The sequence below is a fragment of the Coregonus clupeaformis genome, unplaced genomic scaffold (genome assembly GCF_020615455.1).
Source record: "Coregonus clupeaformis isolate EN_2021a unplaced genomic scaffold, ASM2061545v1 scaf0421, whole genome shotgun sequence".
Lineage (NCBI taxonomy): Eukaryota > Metazoa > Chordata > Actinopteri > Salmoniformes > Salmonidae > Coregonus > Coregonus clupeaformis.
In genome coordinates this window covers 361,037-376,845 of record NW_025533876.1, presented here as the reverse complement: position 1 = coordinate 376,845, position 15,809 = coordinate 361,037, and the positions used below count along the sequence as shown (strand labels likewise).

At 41.1% G+C, this 15,809-nt stretch overlaps 1 protein-coding gene across 3 annotated transcripts; it reads left to right on the top strand.

Moving 5' to 3' along the window:
- The first annotated feature begins 50 nt into the window (after window positions 1–50).
- On the top strand, window positions 51–15,266 carry LOC121556665 (zinc finger protein 768-like). Of its 3 annotated transcripts, none has more exons than XM_041870554.2 (6): window positions 51–125; window positions 4,196–4,326; window positions 4,502–4,651; window positions 7,149–7,313; window positions 7,685–7,796; window positions 13,991–15,266. In XM_041870554.2, exons 3-6 carry the CDS (start codon window positions 4,595–4,597, stop codon window positions 15,040–15,042), a joined length of 1,386 nt encoding a protein of 461 aa, XP_041726488.2. In that variant the 5' UTR covers window positions 51–125; window positions 4,196–4,326; window positions 4,502–4,594; the 3' UTR covers window positions 15,043–15,266. The 3 variants fall into 3 exon arrangements, with proteins under 3 accessions (XP_041726488.2, XP_041726485.2, XP_041726483.2); XM_041870551.2 differs by lacking the exon at window positions 51–125 and adding an exon at window positions 3,603–3,763 and having other exon boundaries at window positions 13,994–15,266; XM_041870549.2 differs by lacking the exon at window positions 51–125 and adding an exon at window positions 3,603–3,763.
- Window positions 15,267–15,809: the final 543 nt, after the last annotated feature.

Below are 15,809 nucleotides of genomic sequence, written 5' to 3'. Positions count from 1 at the left end.
AAAAGTCGACCCTCTATAGCAGGGTTTAATTATACAATACATTTGCCATCAAAAGGTTGCAATAGTAAACTCAACATCCAAGAGGAAAACAATTAGCCAGCTAGCAACTCCAGCAAAGTTTGCAAGTAAGTGCATTAACGTTTATTTGTCTGTAGGCTAATCACCCACCTGTAGGCTATGCATATTTTAGCTGAGGAACGCTCAACTCCATTCTCTTAGATCAAGGCGGAGTTGAGTATTGATAAATGGTCGCGTGATTTGCTAGTAACAACATTGAGTCACCATCAGTCAATTCTGTAAACGCATATCTGTATCTGTTATTTCTGTACAACTAAGATCCTTCCGCTGGGTGCTGAAATTCATACTTCTAATCACTTTTATCGAATACAACCACAGACTTTTTGCTCATTTGTGTTGCTCAACTCAGCGGGAATTCGCTTGTGACAATTGAATATTTGTTTACGTAGCTAGTACGTCAAGGCCGCTACGTATCCAGTTGAGCAACACAAATTAGGAAAAAGTTGGTGGTTCTATTCAATTAAAGTTGAGCGTTCCTCAGCTATGCACATCTGCAAGCAATGCGTGTGTGACTCTAACTATCTGTTTGCTAAATTAGCTAGCTAGCTTGCTTCACTTACCAGTAGCAGAGCTGGCGTTCGTGATTATTATCCATAGTGTCCAGCATGCGGACACTGGTCGTGCTGAGGAGTCTAAAATATGGTCCAACTAGCATGTGTTGCACTAGGAAAATGTTCTCAATCCCTTGCTGAATAAAAAACGCCCACAATTCCAGTTTTCATTCAGGAACAAAAGCTAGCAACATTAAAGCAACTTTGTAACAGACCCGCTAGTTTTTTCAAATCTACACTCCTGTGCATCATCAGCTGTCGCACAGACGGACAGGATTAACCCTTTAAAGCCATTGTTACAACATGCATTTGTCAGCTAAATTGCACTTTTATTTTGTATCACTCAACTCCAATTGTATAATGAGTCTCGTTTGTAATGAGAGGGATATAGCTAGATATAGGCCTAAGTATTGTTGATGTGTTGCTGTAGTCGTGGATGGATCAGTGGAACAACGTCAGTGTAAGAAATTATAATATTTTTTAAAGATTAATGAAAAGTAAAACACGAATATATACCTTGATTAGATAAGTATTCACACCGAGTCAATACATGTTAGAAACACCTATCTGAAATAAAATAAAAATACCAAAACAGACTGTTATTTTTCGCTAAATTACAGTTAATGTTCATATTCTGTACAAAAAATCTGATTTACCATCATTTGATTGTATTATTATTTAGTTTTTAGAATTTTGAAGTAATTATTAATTTTGTCATATTTGTGGTAAAAACTACTTCAATTTAAAGGGGCAGTACACCAACATTTTAAATATACTTAATTTTGTTGACAAAAAGTGATTCATCCACTGATCCTGAGAGACAATGACCAACAATATGACAATGGGAGTGGTATAGCCAATGGCAAGATGCTTCAAAAAGTGTGCTCAAATCCTCAATGTCAATGCAAACAAAATGTTATCGCAACCCAAATACCATATTAAGTTCCACATATAGAATATTGGAGGGATATAGCTAATATAGGAATTCTGGTATTTATATAACATCCCGTATAATAACTATTTTTCGGAGAATACACACCAATACAGCACTATGTGTACATTCAGAGGGGTAGCTGGTTTCTGTATTACAGTTCTACCAAGTATTGATAGCACTGACAGACTTTTATGGGCTGTTTTGACTGGAACTAACTGTATATGTAAGGTGATTTTGATTTTGTACACGGTCATACCTAGTTATAAACAGTTATAACCATAGGCGAGTACATGAGGAGCTATATCTCTGCAGATGATCTGTCTATCTAGTCAAAATCACAGAAACAGGTACCGCTCCACCTCTAATAATTAGGTATGCTAAGTTGAGAGCCTTTGAGAAGGTCTGTGAGAGTCATGTAATATATAGTCAGTGTTAAGGCGGCCACACACTTCCCAACCGAAACAGTTCAGAACAGTTTGTGCATATACAGTGATTTCGGAAAGTATTCAGACCCCTGGACTTTTTCCACGTTTTGTTACATTTTGTTAGTTTTGATTTTCACTTGTCAGACCAATAAATAAAGGTCAGGATTAACCCTTTAAAGCCCAATGTTACATATATGTAATATTGTCTTTAAACACCTGGTAAAGTGTCTGTACATGATCAATACATAAAAGGAAACCACCATCTACAAGAAAACATCCCAATAAACATTTTTTGGCACCCTCTGGTGGCCAATCGTTGTAATTATTCTATCAGAGATTGGCGCTGAAAATCATAAATGGTCATTTAAAAAACGTTAATTCTGCTCCTCCAAATGGCCTCCTACTTTGTCAAAAATGTGAGTTTCTGAAATTCAATACAAGCAAAATGCTTATACACTATCCAGAGACGCCAGAGTACATTTTCTAAGAAGAATCTTAATTTTGGGCGAAGTAAAGTTACTTGAAAGTTTGTTACGTATTTTTAACATCGGGGATTAAGTGATGCAAACCAAACCCCACAGAAATGTTATTTGGGGTCTCCTTGAGCATTTCTATCACTCCTGATTTTTTTTTTGCAAGGAAAACTGGGTCGGGTATCTAAGGGTTAAGCTGTCCCAGTTTATATGATGTCCAACTTTTTAAAAAATTCATTCTATGGACAAACAACAGCAACATATTTTCTGTTTTATTCAAATAAATTCGGTTTTTCTCAAGTAAAATTGTATCAAATGACTACCGAAATGCATCCGGATTAAATTCACTAATGAGAATTTTGGGTAAAAATGTACAAAATTCTGGCGGAAAATTAGACACTGTGCCATAAACTAGGCATCTTAGTCTTCTGAATGATAGTTGATTTTTGCAGATGCATCATGGTTTTGTAACTCAATTTGCTACCATGGTTAAAACTGGGCTATGTTCAGTACTTTGATGGATAATTCAATTGAACGGAAACGGTGTTGTACTGAATGAGTTGGTGAACACTGTCAGAGCATGGCCACTGCCCTTTAAAAACAGTACCTCGCTCATTGCTTCAAGCCATACCTTGACACATCCACCAAACGGGAGCAAAAGTACCTCAAAGTCTGTTCAAGAACGTTTTGGGGAAACGTGTTGTTCAGCACAAACCCTTCCGCAACGTAGTAAACGTGCAAGCGAACTGAACGCACCTCTGGTTTCATGAGCATCACCAGCACATACCCTTTTCATTTAGCCACACCCTTTGAACTATGACGCCAACATCCATGTAAACGGAAGTAAACAACGACCAAGAACAATTTCCACGTTAGCGTTTTTATTTAGACCTTTATTAACACCATGGAACTCAAAATATGACTAATTTAACTGCACAGCATCATATACTTACCCCACGTAGTCTTTAATTTGCGTTGGAGACAGGACTTGGCAGATATATGTTATCTAGGTAATGCTAGCTAACTGCTAACGTCAGCTAACAATGGCTAACTGTATGGTTTTTCACACTCAAATAGCCTCCATCATGGAGGTGCTAGCGAATGCCGCCGTGGCAGAGATCTGTAAACTCGTAGACGACGATTATGCAGTGTTTCGTTTGGAAATTTCTCAAAGCCAGAAAGAAAACAGGGCATTGCGGAGGAAACTACAGCTACTGGAACTGAAGGTGACACGAGATCGCGTCCTCACCAATCGTTCCAGTAGTGTCAAGATCCTCGACCGGTACAGAGGAATGGCAAGAGGTACATTTTGCAGAAGGCGCGGTTCATATATAGCTCAGTGTCGCCGTTCATATATAGCTCAGTGCCTGTCGCCCCGTTCCCCTCTGCACATGTGTTAACCACATATGGTTAACTAGAATTGGGTCATGGTCAGTTTTTGGATAGTATGCAATAATTCTCCTGATTACTTAGCTATCTTGCACAAAGACACAATATCATATTCTAACCAGATTCATGTTTACTGCATTTCCTATTATTTACTAATTGAATACAATATGATGCATGGATTATACTCAATCATCTATAAATAGTATATCAATAAGTTATGCAAAGTGTTACTTTACATCCTTGCCAATTCTATACGGTGTCAAAACTGTCAATAGTGTACAATATATAGTTGAGCATTGACAGTACCTAACCGAACCACCTCTTTTCCCCCAATCACTCTCGCAGGTGAAGGACATCTCACTGGAGGCAACAAGAGCTTTCTGAAGCCAGCGGGAAACAATACATGGAGCGATGACCAACCAATCACTGTTGATGAGGGGAGTGGAACCTCAACCCAGCACATTATCGTGATAGAGGTTAGTGTAGTAGTGTTAGATAAAAATGACATCAAATGTACATCCAATGTGGCCTGTTTATTTCAGAATGGCTCCCCTCAGCTATTCATGAACACCCTTATTTATCTGCCATAGGGGAGCTTGTGAGACTTCCCTACAACAATGTACTGGTAATAATCTCTTCTCTTCTTGTCAGTCTGCAGGTCCTGGGGTCAAGCTGGAGAGGTCTGAAGGAGAGGAGGACCTACGCAACAGCAAAGACATCCAGACTGGAGCGCCCCCTGTAGCTATGGAGGACCCCACCACCGCCCCAGCGCAGCCCAGGACTCGACGCAGCATCACGGAGGTCAGTGGAACGCTGAACGCCGTCCTCAAGTCACAGACAGACACCAAGACATTAATTGTAACACACAGACTCTTACATACAGGATCTGACCACAGATCAGACTCAGAGAGGCTGGGGCTGGGGAGACTGGGCTGTCCTCCTGCTCCCGGCTCAGAGTACTTACCGGTATTTCACCAGAGCCAGAGGACGGTTCATTCCTGTGAGGATGGTGATGGTGACGCGTTAGACACTGGCGGTGATGATCCGTCTTGTTCTTACGCTACAGTGATGGACCTTGGCAACATGCCCTTGAGTTTAGAGACTCAGACTGATCTGTCTAGAGGGGACTGGAACCAGTACAGTAGTAGTGTATACTCTGAAGGGTGCCAAGATAAGAAAGGGGAGGTTATAGTGGTAGATGAGGTGACTGTGAAAGTGGAGGGTGATGCTCCTCCCACATGGAATGCAGATAGTCACCTAGGAGACGGACATTCACAGGGCAGAGATTTCTTAGATTACAGGGAAAGCTTAGCGACACATCCAAATGTCGCCACCCTCTCCCCTTTACACATGCTCAGGGATCGCGACGCAGTGTCCACGTCGATGGGGCCTTCCGATTCACACGGCCGCGTCCTTTTTGATCAGGTATTGAACTCAAACGACAGGGCTAGAGCCCAGGCTCAGGGAGGGGGAGCCACATCAGGCAATAGTAAAGAGAAACGGTTCCTCTGCATGTTCTGTAACAAAAGCTTCAGCTGCCCCAAAAAGGTGGAGATCCACCAGAGGGTCCACACAGGGGTGAAACCCTTCAGCTGTACCCAGTGTCATATGCGCTTTGCCCAGGCTGGCGACCTGAAAAAGCACCAGAGGGTCCACACAGGGGAGAAACCCTACAGCTGTACCCAGTGTGAGAAGAGGTTCTCCCGCCAGGACCACCTGAAGATGCACCTGAAGGTCCACACGGGAGAGAGGCCGTTCGCCTGTACGCACTGCGGGAAGAGGTTCTCAGAGAGGAGATACCTCAGGATACACCAGCAGAAAAAACATTCCACTCTATAACATAGTAATTAACCATTCCACTCAATAGCTTCCGACATTTACATTAAACCCTGCATTAAAGATAAAGTAGAGTTTTCATTGTCAGTAGAGAAGATCCACAGATGCATTTGGAATAATGAGAGTAACAAATTTCAGTGTTGAATATTCCTGTGTAGAATATTGCATCCAGACATATTGTGATATATATAAGCCTAAAAGGTCTGTTACATATTGTGTTTGTACTGTGTATGTTATATAATGTTTTCATATGGTTTATTTAACACTTGTTTATGTTTAATAAACACAAAAAAGACTTTCATTAACCAGATTTCCATCCAACCTTTTTATGCGAGTAAAGTACATGTTGGATAAAAAATGTCACGACAAGCCTGATGGAAACAGAAAATGTTTGGGTAAACTTTCCAAATGTCGACAAAACAAAATACGCTAGACAAGTTGGGATCTTTTTGTCACTGATAAATTGAATTATGCGAGAAATGTCGGTGGAATTTTTTTAATGTTGTGTGGTCCTCCGACAAGTCGGGAAAGCATGCAGTTTTTTAGGCTACAGATGAAATAAATAATGATGAACTTCACAGGGTGGTGAATGTGCACAGTGATGAGCTTGATGCTCCTTTCCAATAAATATTGAGGGTCTTATTCTGGTGACATGATAATTGATGCTTGGGTGCCGTTTGACGAATACAAATAATCTCGCTCTTTTGTCCATAATAATCTCATAATGTACGCTATATATGCGCTCTAGCCAACAGTGCACAGATAGAGCTGTTGGCTAGAGCGCACTGCCAATACCAGAGTGGGCACTGCCAATACTAGAGTGGGCACACTTGCAAATTTTTTGTTGTTGAGAAAAACCTCAATAGAGTTGAAAATGTGATGGAAACCCATTTAACTAGTATTTTTTATTCAGTAGATTTAACTGTATAAGGTATGTTTATGTACACAGGCTTTTATCCCCAACAAGTCAATTTGATGGAAACACGTCTCTGGTGGGAAAATGCGCATATTGTTTTTATGTGAATTTTAGACTATTTGCATGAAAATGTGTCACCAATTAGATGGAAACCTAGCTACAGAGACTCTCTTTAATATCGCATCTGATCTCACCTTATTCTGCATACATCCAACAGCGCTTTATAACCAATATACATTTACTAAATATACCTACGCATGCCCACACACTAAAAAACACCTACTGTACACGTCAAAATCGTTTAGTCAGGTGTGTCTGATGACTTTTGACTTATCATAGCTGACTTGTTTTTACCCACAACATATTTATGTCCACCATGATGGGTTTAACAGCAATGAAGTCATTCTGTAACTACAGTATAGGACTCAAACGTAGTGGGGATGGGTATACACTCCATGTTGAAAGTGTGTTTATTATCAGTGTGTGCGTGTGTATGTACCTGAGGGAATGTATGTCTGTATAATCTGTATCACCTGTCTCTTCCAGGAGGAGGAGGGTCCAGAGGTGCTGCTGGTGAAGGTGGAGGGGTGTGAGGAGGGTCTGGGGAACCCTAAGGGGACCATGGTCATAGATGACAACCATACTACACCTCCTCCTGAACCCACAGAGGAACCAGCTGAGCAGCACAGGACCACACACAGTCTCACTGAGGTGAGCCCACTGTGAACTACTGTCTGAATGGTATTAGGTCAGGGCCCGTATCACAAAGCCTCTCAGAGTAGGAGTGCTGATCTAGGATCAGTTTAGCCTTTTAGATCATAATGAATAAGACTATATAGACAGGTGAGGACCTGATCCTCTATCAGCACTTTTACTATTTGACGCTTTGTGGATACGGGCCCAGGTTTTGACCATGCCTTTGAATTATAAAACTATTAAAGAATGTCAAGTAATCAAATTATCTAACATGTTTGCATAGTACTCAGAGCAATCCCTCATTGCCCAATCAGAAGATGCTCCATAGCAGGGTGCTCATATTAGATTTCTTGATCCAACATCCTCTCATTCCGTATCTCTTACAGTCAGTAGACATGGAGGATGGGAAGTCTGATCTGCTGTTAGTCAAAGAGGAGACGATTGAAGACGGACCAGAGAGCATGGACCTTCTGAGTGGATTAAAGATGGGGGAGCAAGGTAAGGGAGACATACATGGGTCTTTTTATAAATAAAAGGGGCCAATGTGTGACATTGGGATCAACATTTCTAAATGGTTTGAAACAAAATAAAAGTGATTTTCATGCAGTTCCACATGTGTACTTCGAGGAATATATGCAAATTGTCCCTTAACTCCACCTATACAACAACATAGGACTATACATATTTTAAGCAGGGTTCATGCAGACATTGGAAAGTCAAATTCAAGGATTTTCAGGGACATTTTCAAGCACTTAATTGTAAAATTATTTCTTACATTCTGATGCAGGCACACATAATAAAGCCATGAATAGCTGTAGCATTAATCTCACCATTTGAATCTCACCATCGCTGTTTTTATAATGAGAAAGCGACCAAATACCAGGTTCCTTTTGTAATGGAAGGATTTGTATGGAAAGCCAAGTTGAAGCCAGCCTTAGATGTTGTCGTCCTCATAATAACCGCATGTGGTTTTACCGTAACAGAGTAGTGCAACACCCTTCAATTGAAGTGGCGGGAAACAAACGAAAGTGGCCACATCTCTCACAAAAATGGATCAAAAATGAAATCAGGGATAATTATAAGGGAGCAGGAGAACGTATAAATTGGCTACAATAATTACAAGGACTTTTCAAGCACCAAATGGAGGAAATGTCAAATTTTCAAGGTAGGCCAATTCCAATATTTAAATTTCTGAGTTTCAAGTTCAAGTAGGCTACTTTAAGCCCCTTGTATTGTTTAAAATTGCAGCTGTAATATGGAAACCAAAATGTATTAGTCATGTTATTTCATTACCAGATCATATTGTGATGAAGTCCACTAGGCTATGTAAATTGTCATTATATTCAGAATAATTAATAGGAATAGCATTGGGTGTTGCGCAATAGTCTATCCTACACAATTGCGCACAGTAGACTGTGTCCAATCCGAGACAAAAACATATGAAAACATGAACATTTCCTTGATGCTTTCTCTGTTAAATCTAACGAGACCTTGCTTTAAATCAAGCAGAAAACAACAGATGGTCAACATCAATTTGGTAGGGATATTGGATCCAACTTGGATCCAGGCACAACTGTCTTCACAGGCGTAACGAATGAGACACCAAAATATGCTGGACATTCTTCGCGAACACCTTTTTTCAAGCACTTGGGCTGTTGTTGCATCGCGTGTGCTATCACAGTAGCTGTTCCTCACTTGACTGTCATTCAGAAAATTCCTACCTGGATCAGATGGTGTGAAAATATCACAGTGTAATTAAACAGCTCGACACCAAATGTGCATCCAACAAGTATTATGCATAATTATTGAAGAACCACGTTAATGACAGTATCGATTTAGGTTTTAAGTATCAAGGTAAGGTGACTCATTGGGTTGGAAGCATTCAATTTTGCAATCGCATACATTTTGGGGGATTTGTGTGCCCATGAAAACGGTTTTTACCCCGTAATATACACTGAGTGTACAAAACATTAGGAACACCTTCCTAATATTGAGTTGCACCCCCTTTTACCCTCAGAACAGCCTCAATTCAACAGGGCATGGACTCTACAAGATGTCGAAAGCATTCCACAGGGATGCTGGCCCACGTTGACTCCAATGCTTCCCACAGTTGTGTCAAGTTGGCTGGATGTCCTTTGGGTGGTGGACCATTGTTGATACACACGGGAAACTGTTGAGCGTGAAAAACCCAGCAGCGTTGCAGTTCTTGATACACTCAAACCGGTGTGCGTGGCTAGGGCTGTTAAGGTGACCGTATTACCGGCACACCGGCAGTCACGAGTCATGACCACAGTCAAATTCCACGTGACTGTTTAGTCACGGTAACTAGGCTTTTCCAAAACTGCACTCTGTCGCTGATGGTCATTAGTAAACTCAGCAAAAAACGTCCTCTCACTGTCAACTGTGTTTATTTTCAGCAAACTTAACATGTGTAAGTATTTGTATGAACATAACAAGATTCAACAACTGAGATATAAACTGAACAAGTTCCACAGACATGTGACTAACAGAAATTGAATAATGTGTCCCAGAACAAAGGGGGGGTCCAAATCAAAAGTAACAGTCAGTATCTGGTGTGGCCACCAGCTGCATTAAGTACTGCAGTGCATCTCCTCCTCATGGACTGCACCAGAATTTCCAGTTCTTGCTGTGAGATGTTACCCCACTCTTCCACCAAGGCACCTGCAAGTTCCCTGACATTTCTGGGGGGAATGGCCCTAGCCCTCACCCACCGATCCAACAGGTCCCAGACGTGCTCAATGGGATTGAGATTCGGGCTCTTCGCTGGCCATGGCAGAACACTAACATTCCTGTCTTGCAGGAAATCACGCACAGAACGAGCAGTATGGCTGGTGGCATTGTCATGCTGGAGGGTCATGTCAGGATGAGCCTGCAGGAAGGGTACCACATCACCTCCAAATCGATCCCGCTCCAGAGTACAGGCCTTGGTGTAACGCTCATTCCTTCGATGATAAACGCGAATCCGACCATCACCCCTGGTGAGACAAAACCACGACTTGTCAGTGAAGAGCACTTTTCGTCAGTCCTGTCTGGTCCAGCGACGGTGGGTGTGTGCCCATAGGCGACATTGTAGCCGGTGATGTCTGGTGAGGACCTGCAAGCCCTCAGTCCAGCCTCTCTCAGCCTATTGTGGACAGTCTGAGCACTGATGGTTCCTGGTGTAACTCGGGCAGTTGTTGTTGCCATCCTATACCTGTCCCGCTGGTGTTGTTACACATGGTTTGCCACTGCGAGGACGATCAGCTGTCCGTCCTGTCTCCCTGTAGCGCTGTCTTAGGCTTCTCACAGTATGGACATTGCAATTTATTGCCCTGGCCACATCTGCAGTCCTCATGCCTCCTTGCAGCATGCCTAAGGCACATTCACGCAGATGTGCAGGTACCCTGGGCATCTTTCTTTTGGTGTTTTTCAGAGTCAGTAGAAAGGCCTCTTTAGTGTCCTAAGTTTTCATAACTGTGACCTTAATTGCCTACCGTCTGTAAGCTGTTAGTGTCTTAACGACCGTTCCACAGGTGCATGTTCATTAATTGTTTATGGTTCATTGAACAATCATGGAAAACAGTGTTCAAACCCTTTACAATGAAGATCTGTGAAGTTATTTGGATTTTTACGAATTATCTTTGAAAGACAGGGTCTGACAATAGAGTGCTGAGTTTAGCATACCAAACTTGCTAACTGCCAGTCGCTAATGGCCTGGTACTCAGCACTCTATTGTCACGCTAATCCAGGGGTCTCCAACCCTGTTCCTGGAGAACTACAGTCCTGTAGGTTTTCACTCCAACCTCAGTTTTAACTAACCTGGTTCAGTTTATCAACCAGCTAATTATTAGAATCAGGTGTGTAGATTGAGGTTGGAGTGAAAACCTACAGGACAGTAGCTCTCCAGGAACAGGGTTGGAGAGCCCTGTTCTAATCACTCTGAGGAGGATGCCATCAGCTTTCTATAGGATAGGCCTACTATATTTATTTGTCAACTTTCCTAATAATAAGCACATTGCTTTGCTTTACAACGGGAGTAGCCTACCTGGCTGGCATGAAAATGAACTGCATACGATATGTATTTTTTCCCCCTGCCTCTGTTCCAACAGGTGCATGATAAGGGTCCATTCTAAATCAAAACTAATTTCACACATATATTATTTAGTATATGTAAAGACAAGATTAAATTGAGAATAGTCTGATGGGTGGCAATATTATAACTTGTGAATGATGTATCATCACTTGTGAATGATGCCCAGCGTGTGCAGTCTATGGCAAGAAACAGCGCATGCCTTTTTTTGGGCTACTTTTTCAAATCATAGTAGCACACATCATATAGCCTGGCCTATATGTTTTGATAATGTTTGTATCACAACTAAAGTGGCCAAATAACTCCAAATGTAGCCTGTAGTCCTAGGATCCATGGAACACGGTGAGAGAGCACATAGCCTACAGAGCCTAGTGAAACATGTGTTCTTATAAACCCAGTCATTGCGTTTGAAAACCCGAGTTTTGACTGGCCACTATTTAAAAGAGGATCCCAGCTTTCTTGTGTTGCTATATTTATTGCTAAATTCTTACAATTAAGCACATGAATCCGCTTTACAACCAGTGTAGCCTACCTGGCATACATAGGCGGGGCGTGAGTGTCAAGTTTGGGGAAGCTAATTTTCACCATAAAAATGCATTCCAGGCATCATTGCATTTGCAGACTTCTGTAAGATAGCCTACTATTTATTATGTGATGAGTAGATTGGATTGTCGTAATTTAGGCTAACAATATGACTCAATCACTGTTCGCAAAAAAATACTGTTCAATGCATGGCTGAGCGCGTATAGCATAGAGTAGGACTAGACTATAGGCTATATCAGATACGTTTCTTTCTTTACATGGGAAAAATGTGGCCTTTTATAAACGTATTTCATGCAATTCTACTACACTTTATATTACTGGAGACATTAGCAGAATCTTTTTAATACGACAAATTACAGGGTAGCCTATTCTGCTGACAATGACAAACAGATCAATAAAAACCACGTTGTCCATATAATATGCCTACGAGAAGGGGAGAGACAAAAATAGAATAGAACATCCATCTAAACTGGAGGAGGACATTATTATCCAAAAACAAACGTTTAAGTAGCACTGATCCAACAATGATAAATAGTGAATATGCACAGTGCTCACTTTTTTCCGATGATATCCGCTGGTGCCAATAAGATATACTGTCTATACTGTTGTTCGCTCAATTAAGTTGAGTATTTTGATAACTAAAAGACAGATTAGTATTTTCATTGTCTTCTCTTTACCGCAATAACCATTTGCTTTCCAAATGATGTTTTCCCGCGATTGTATTTTGAAATATTGAGACATGCCTGGCTTGGCCTCTACTTTCACAGACAGTTGCAACTCAACAATAATCTGCCCAAATTGCGCTCGCTGCCTTTCCTTCCGACTGTAGTCAAAGTGATTTAAAACTATCCACAAGTCATAAAAAAAAAAGAAGCTAATGATCCTCTGTGGCCAAATCATGCTTTAGAAGCAATTTTGAATGATTTTATTTATTTCTGTATAAACAGTCGGCTCATTAGGCTATATAAATTTGGCAATTGAATTACATTTACTTTAGGTAAAGTTTAGCTTCCCCTAGCCTTATGGACGCGCAGCCTATACTTGCATATTAAAAACGTACCGCACGTAACCTCCATTCGCTATTGGAGTGCAGGCTACGGATTACGTTTTTTTTGTGGGCCATTCTAAATCAAAAATAATTCCACACATATGTTGTTAGTAGGCTATATGTAAAGACCAGATTAAATTAAGAATAGTCTGATGGGTGAAAATATTATCAAGTGCTTGTCAAATTGTGAATGAGAGACTGATGAAGTGTGTGCAACCTGCTCAAGAAACAGAGCAGAGCTCATGCCTTTCATGTGACTTTTTTCAAATCATCATTAGTCGCATCATGCAGCTAGAATGTATTAAAAATCAAAACGTATAGCCTAATGTTTGTATCACAACTAAAGTTGCATAAATATATTTAAATTAAAGTGGATTTAACAAGTAACATCAATAAGGGATCATAGCTCTTTCACCTGGATTCACCTGGTCAGTCTGTCAAGGAAAGAGCAGTGTTCCTAATGTTTTATACACTCAGTGTAAGGAGACACAAAATGTTACGTAGTTACACTTCATTTCTGAGATCTCTGTACAAAAAACTGTCTGAAAGCTAGATCCAGGATTCAAGTTTAATGTATAATTGAACTGATTAATGCTTAATATATGATATAACAACAACGTACACAGCCATAAATGCAAGGACAGAAAAGCAGTGTTTTATGTCACACGATTTTGGACAAATCTATCAAGATACCCACCATGAGAAAGGGTTAAATGTGAATTCTATTGAATATAGCCATGTTCCCCCCTTATATTTTAATGTAATGACATGAAAAAAAGTTGTCCAGCATAGGAAATCCTCACTGGTACCCTAGTTTTATAGAAAGACCCACATATAGCCTACATACAGTAATATATATTTTTTCTTCAATGAAATCAATGCAACTTATGTTTACATACAACAACACATTATAATGTATGAACTTGACCAGGTGATTGACAAAAAAAAAAGAATCCATATGTAGAATGTTCTCTGCCATGTTCGTAAAGTCTATTTTCTAACCTCTTCCAGCAGGTGGTTGGCTGGAGGCTAACAGAGGAGACTGGGCGGCCATCTTGGATTCCCAGAACCAGACGGGTGCAGCCAAGGGCCCAGGGAACAACATCACCGAGCAGGCCTGGACCAGAGGTGACATGGTGGAGGTCAGGGGATGGGACAGCGTCCTCAACTCTGGGCTGGGGAACAACACTGTTAACCACAACAAGAAACAGACAGTCGAACACAAAGCAACATCCGAACTTCGTCTCCATGACAACAGACTGGCTGAGACCAGGACGAGGCATAGATTTGGTCTGCAGGGTCAGGGAAGTGTCCGTATGCAGCGGGAGAGAACAGACACAGACTTGACTAGCGATGCTCCGTCCTGCTCCTATAGTTGTGATTCAGAGAGACTGATGGCGCCTCAGGTTAACTCCCAAACAAGTGCTTCCTTCAGCCTGCCTTCTATAGGATCTATCAACTGGAACATGGACCCTGCGACAACACAGACACTCCCTGGCCTTCATCCTCCTCACACTCTCCTAATGTTAAACCAGACCTCAGACAATGCCAATGCCTCAACACTAAATGGCTACACAAGCCCATTGACAAATGACAGTAGTAGAGACAGAATCAGTAAAGGTGGCAGTGCCAAAGAGAAGCGCTTCCCGTGTTCGTTTTGTGGGAAAGCCTTTAGTTTCCCCAAACAAGTGGAGATCCACCAGAGGATACACACGGGGGAGAAACAATTCGGCTGCCACCTGTGCCGGGCCAGTTTCTCCCACTCCTTCAGCCTGAAGAGGCACTTGAGAGTCCACACAGGGGTGAAACCCTTCAGCTGTACCCAGTGTCACATGCGCTTCGCCCAGGCTGGTCACCTGAAGAGGCACCAGAGGGTCCACACAGGAGAGAAACCCTACAGCTGTACGCAGTGTGAGAAGAGGTTCTCCCGCCAGGACCAGCTGAAGATGCACCTGAAGGTCCACACGGGAGAGAGACCATTCGCCAGTACGCACTGCGGGAAGAGGTTATCAGAGAGGAGCTACCTCAGGATGCACCAGCAGAAAAAACATTCCACTCTTTAACATAAAAAGTAACCATTCACCTGGATAGTTTCTGACATTTAGATCAAACCTTGCATTAAAGACAAATATACATTTTAATTGTTGTCAGCAGAAAATACTCATAGATACACAGATTTCAGTGTTGAATATTCCTGGGTAGAATATTTTATCCAGACACTGTGTGACATACAGTATGTAAGTCTAAAATTTTCTGAGATAAATGGCTTTACATTTCCGAACCTTCATTGGTTTGAAAGGTGTCAGCAATTTTATATTTATCTTTTTTTAACTAAACAACATGAATTGGGTTAAGAGTACTATATAGGTAGAGAACATTGAACAGAACAAGGCTATGTCAATAACTCAATTTAGAAAAGAATGCAGATAGAACCTTATAGTCCCAAGCCCTTGATATTGTGTTTGTACCAGGGGCAAATCTGGTGTTTTTAGATAGAATGCAAGCTATATTAGATCAAATCCAGACAGGAACTATTATTTAGGGCAGGTGACCCAAATTACACATTCGATAAGATTGACAGACGTAGTAATAAAAAATTAATATTTAGGGAGCCTCCAAAGAGGCTGAAAAATCTCTACAAATAATGTACAGGACACTTGGAGATTACTACTCCCAACTAGCAAAGACTATTACTTTTTTTTTTCAAAGTAAGAAAAGCAAATCAAGAATTGACAACATTTATATTTCCAAAAATGCACTCAACAATTTACTGGATTAAAAAAGTAATGATATAGTGATGTCGGATCGTTGTCCGGTATCATGCTTAATT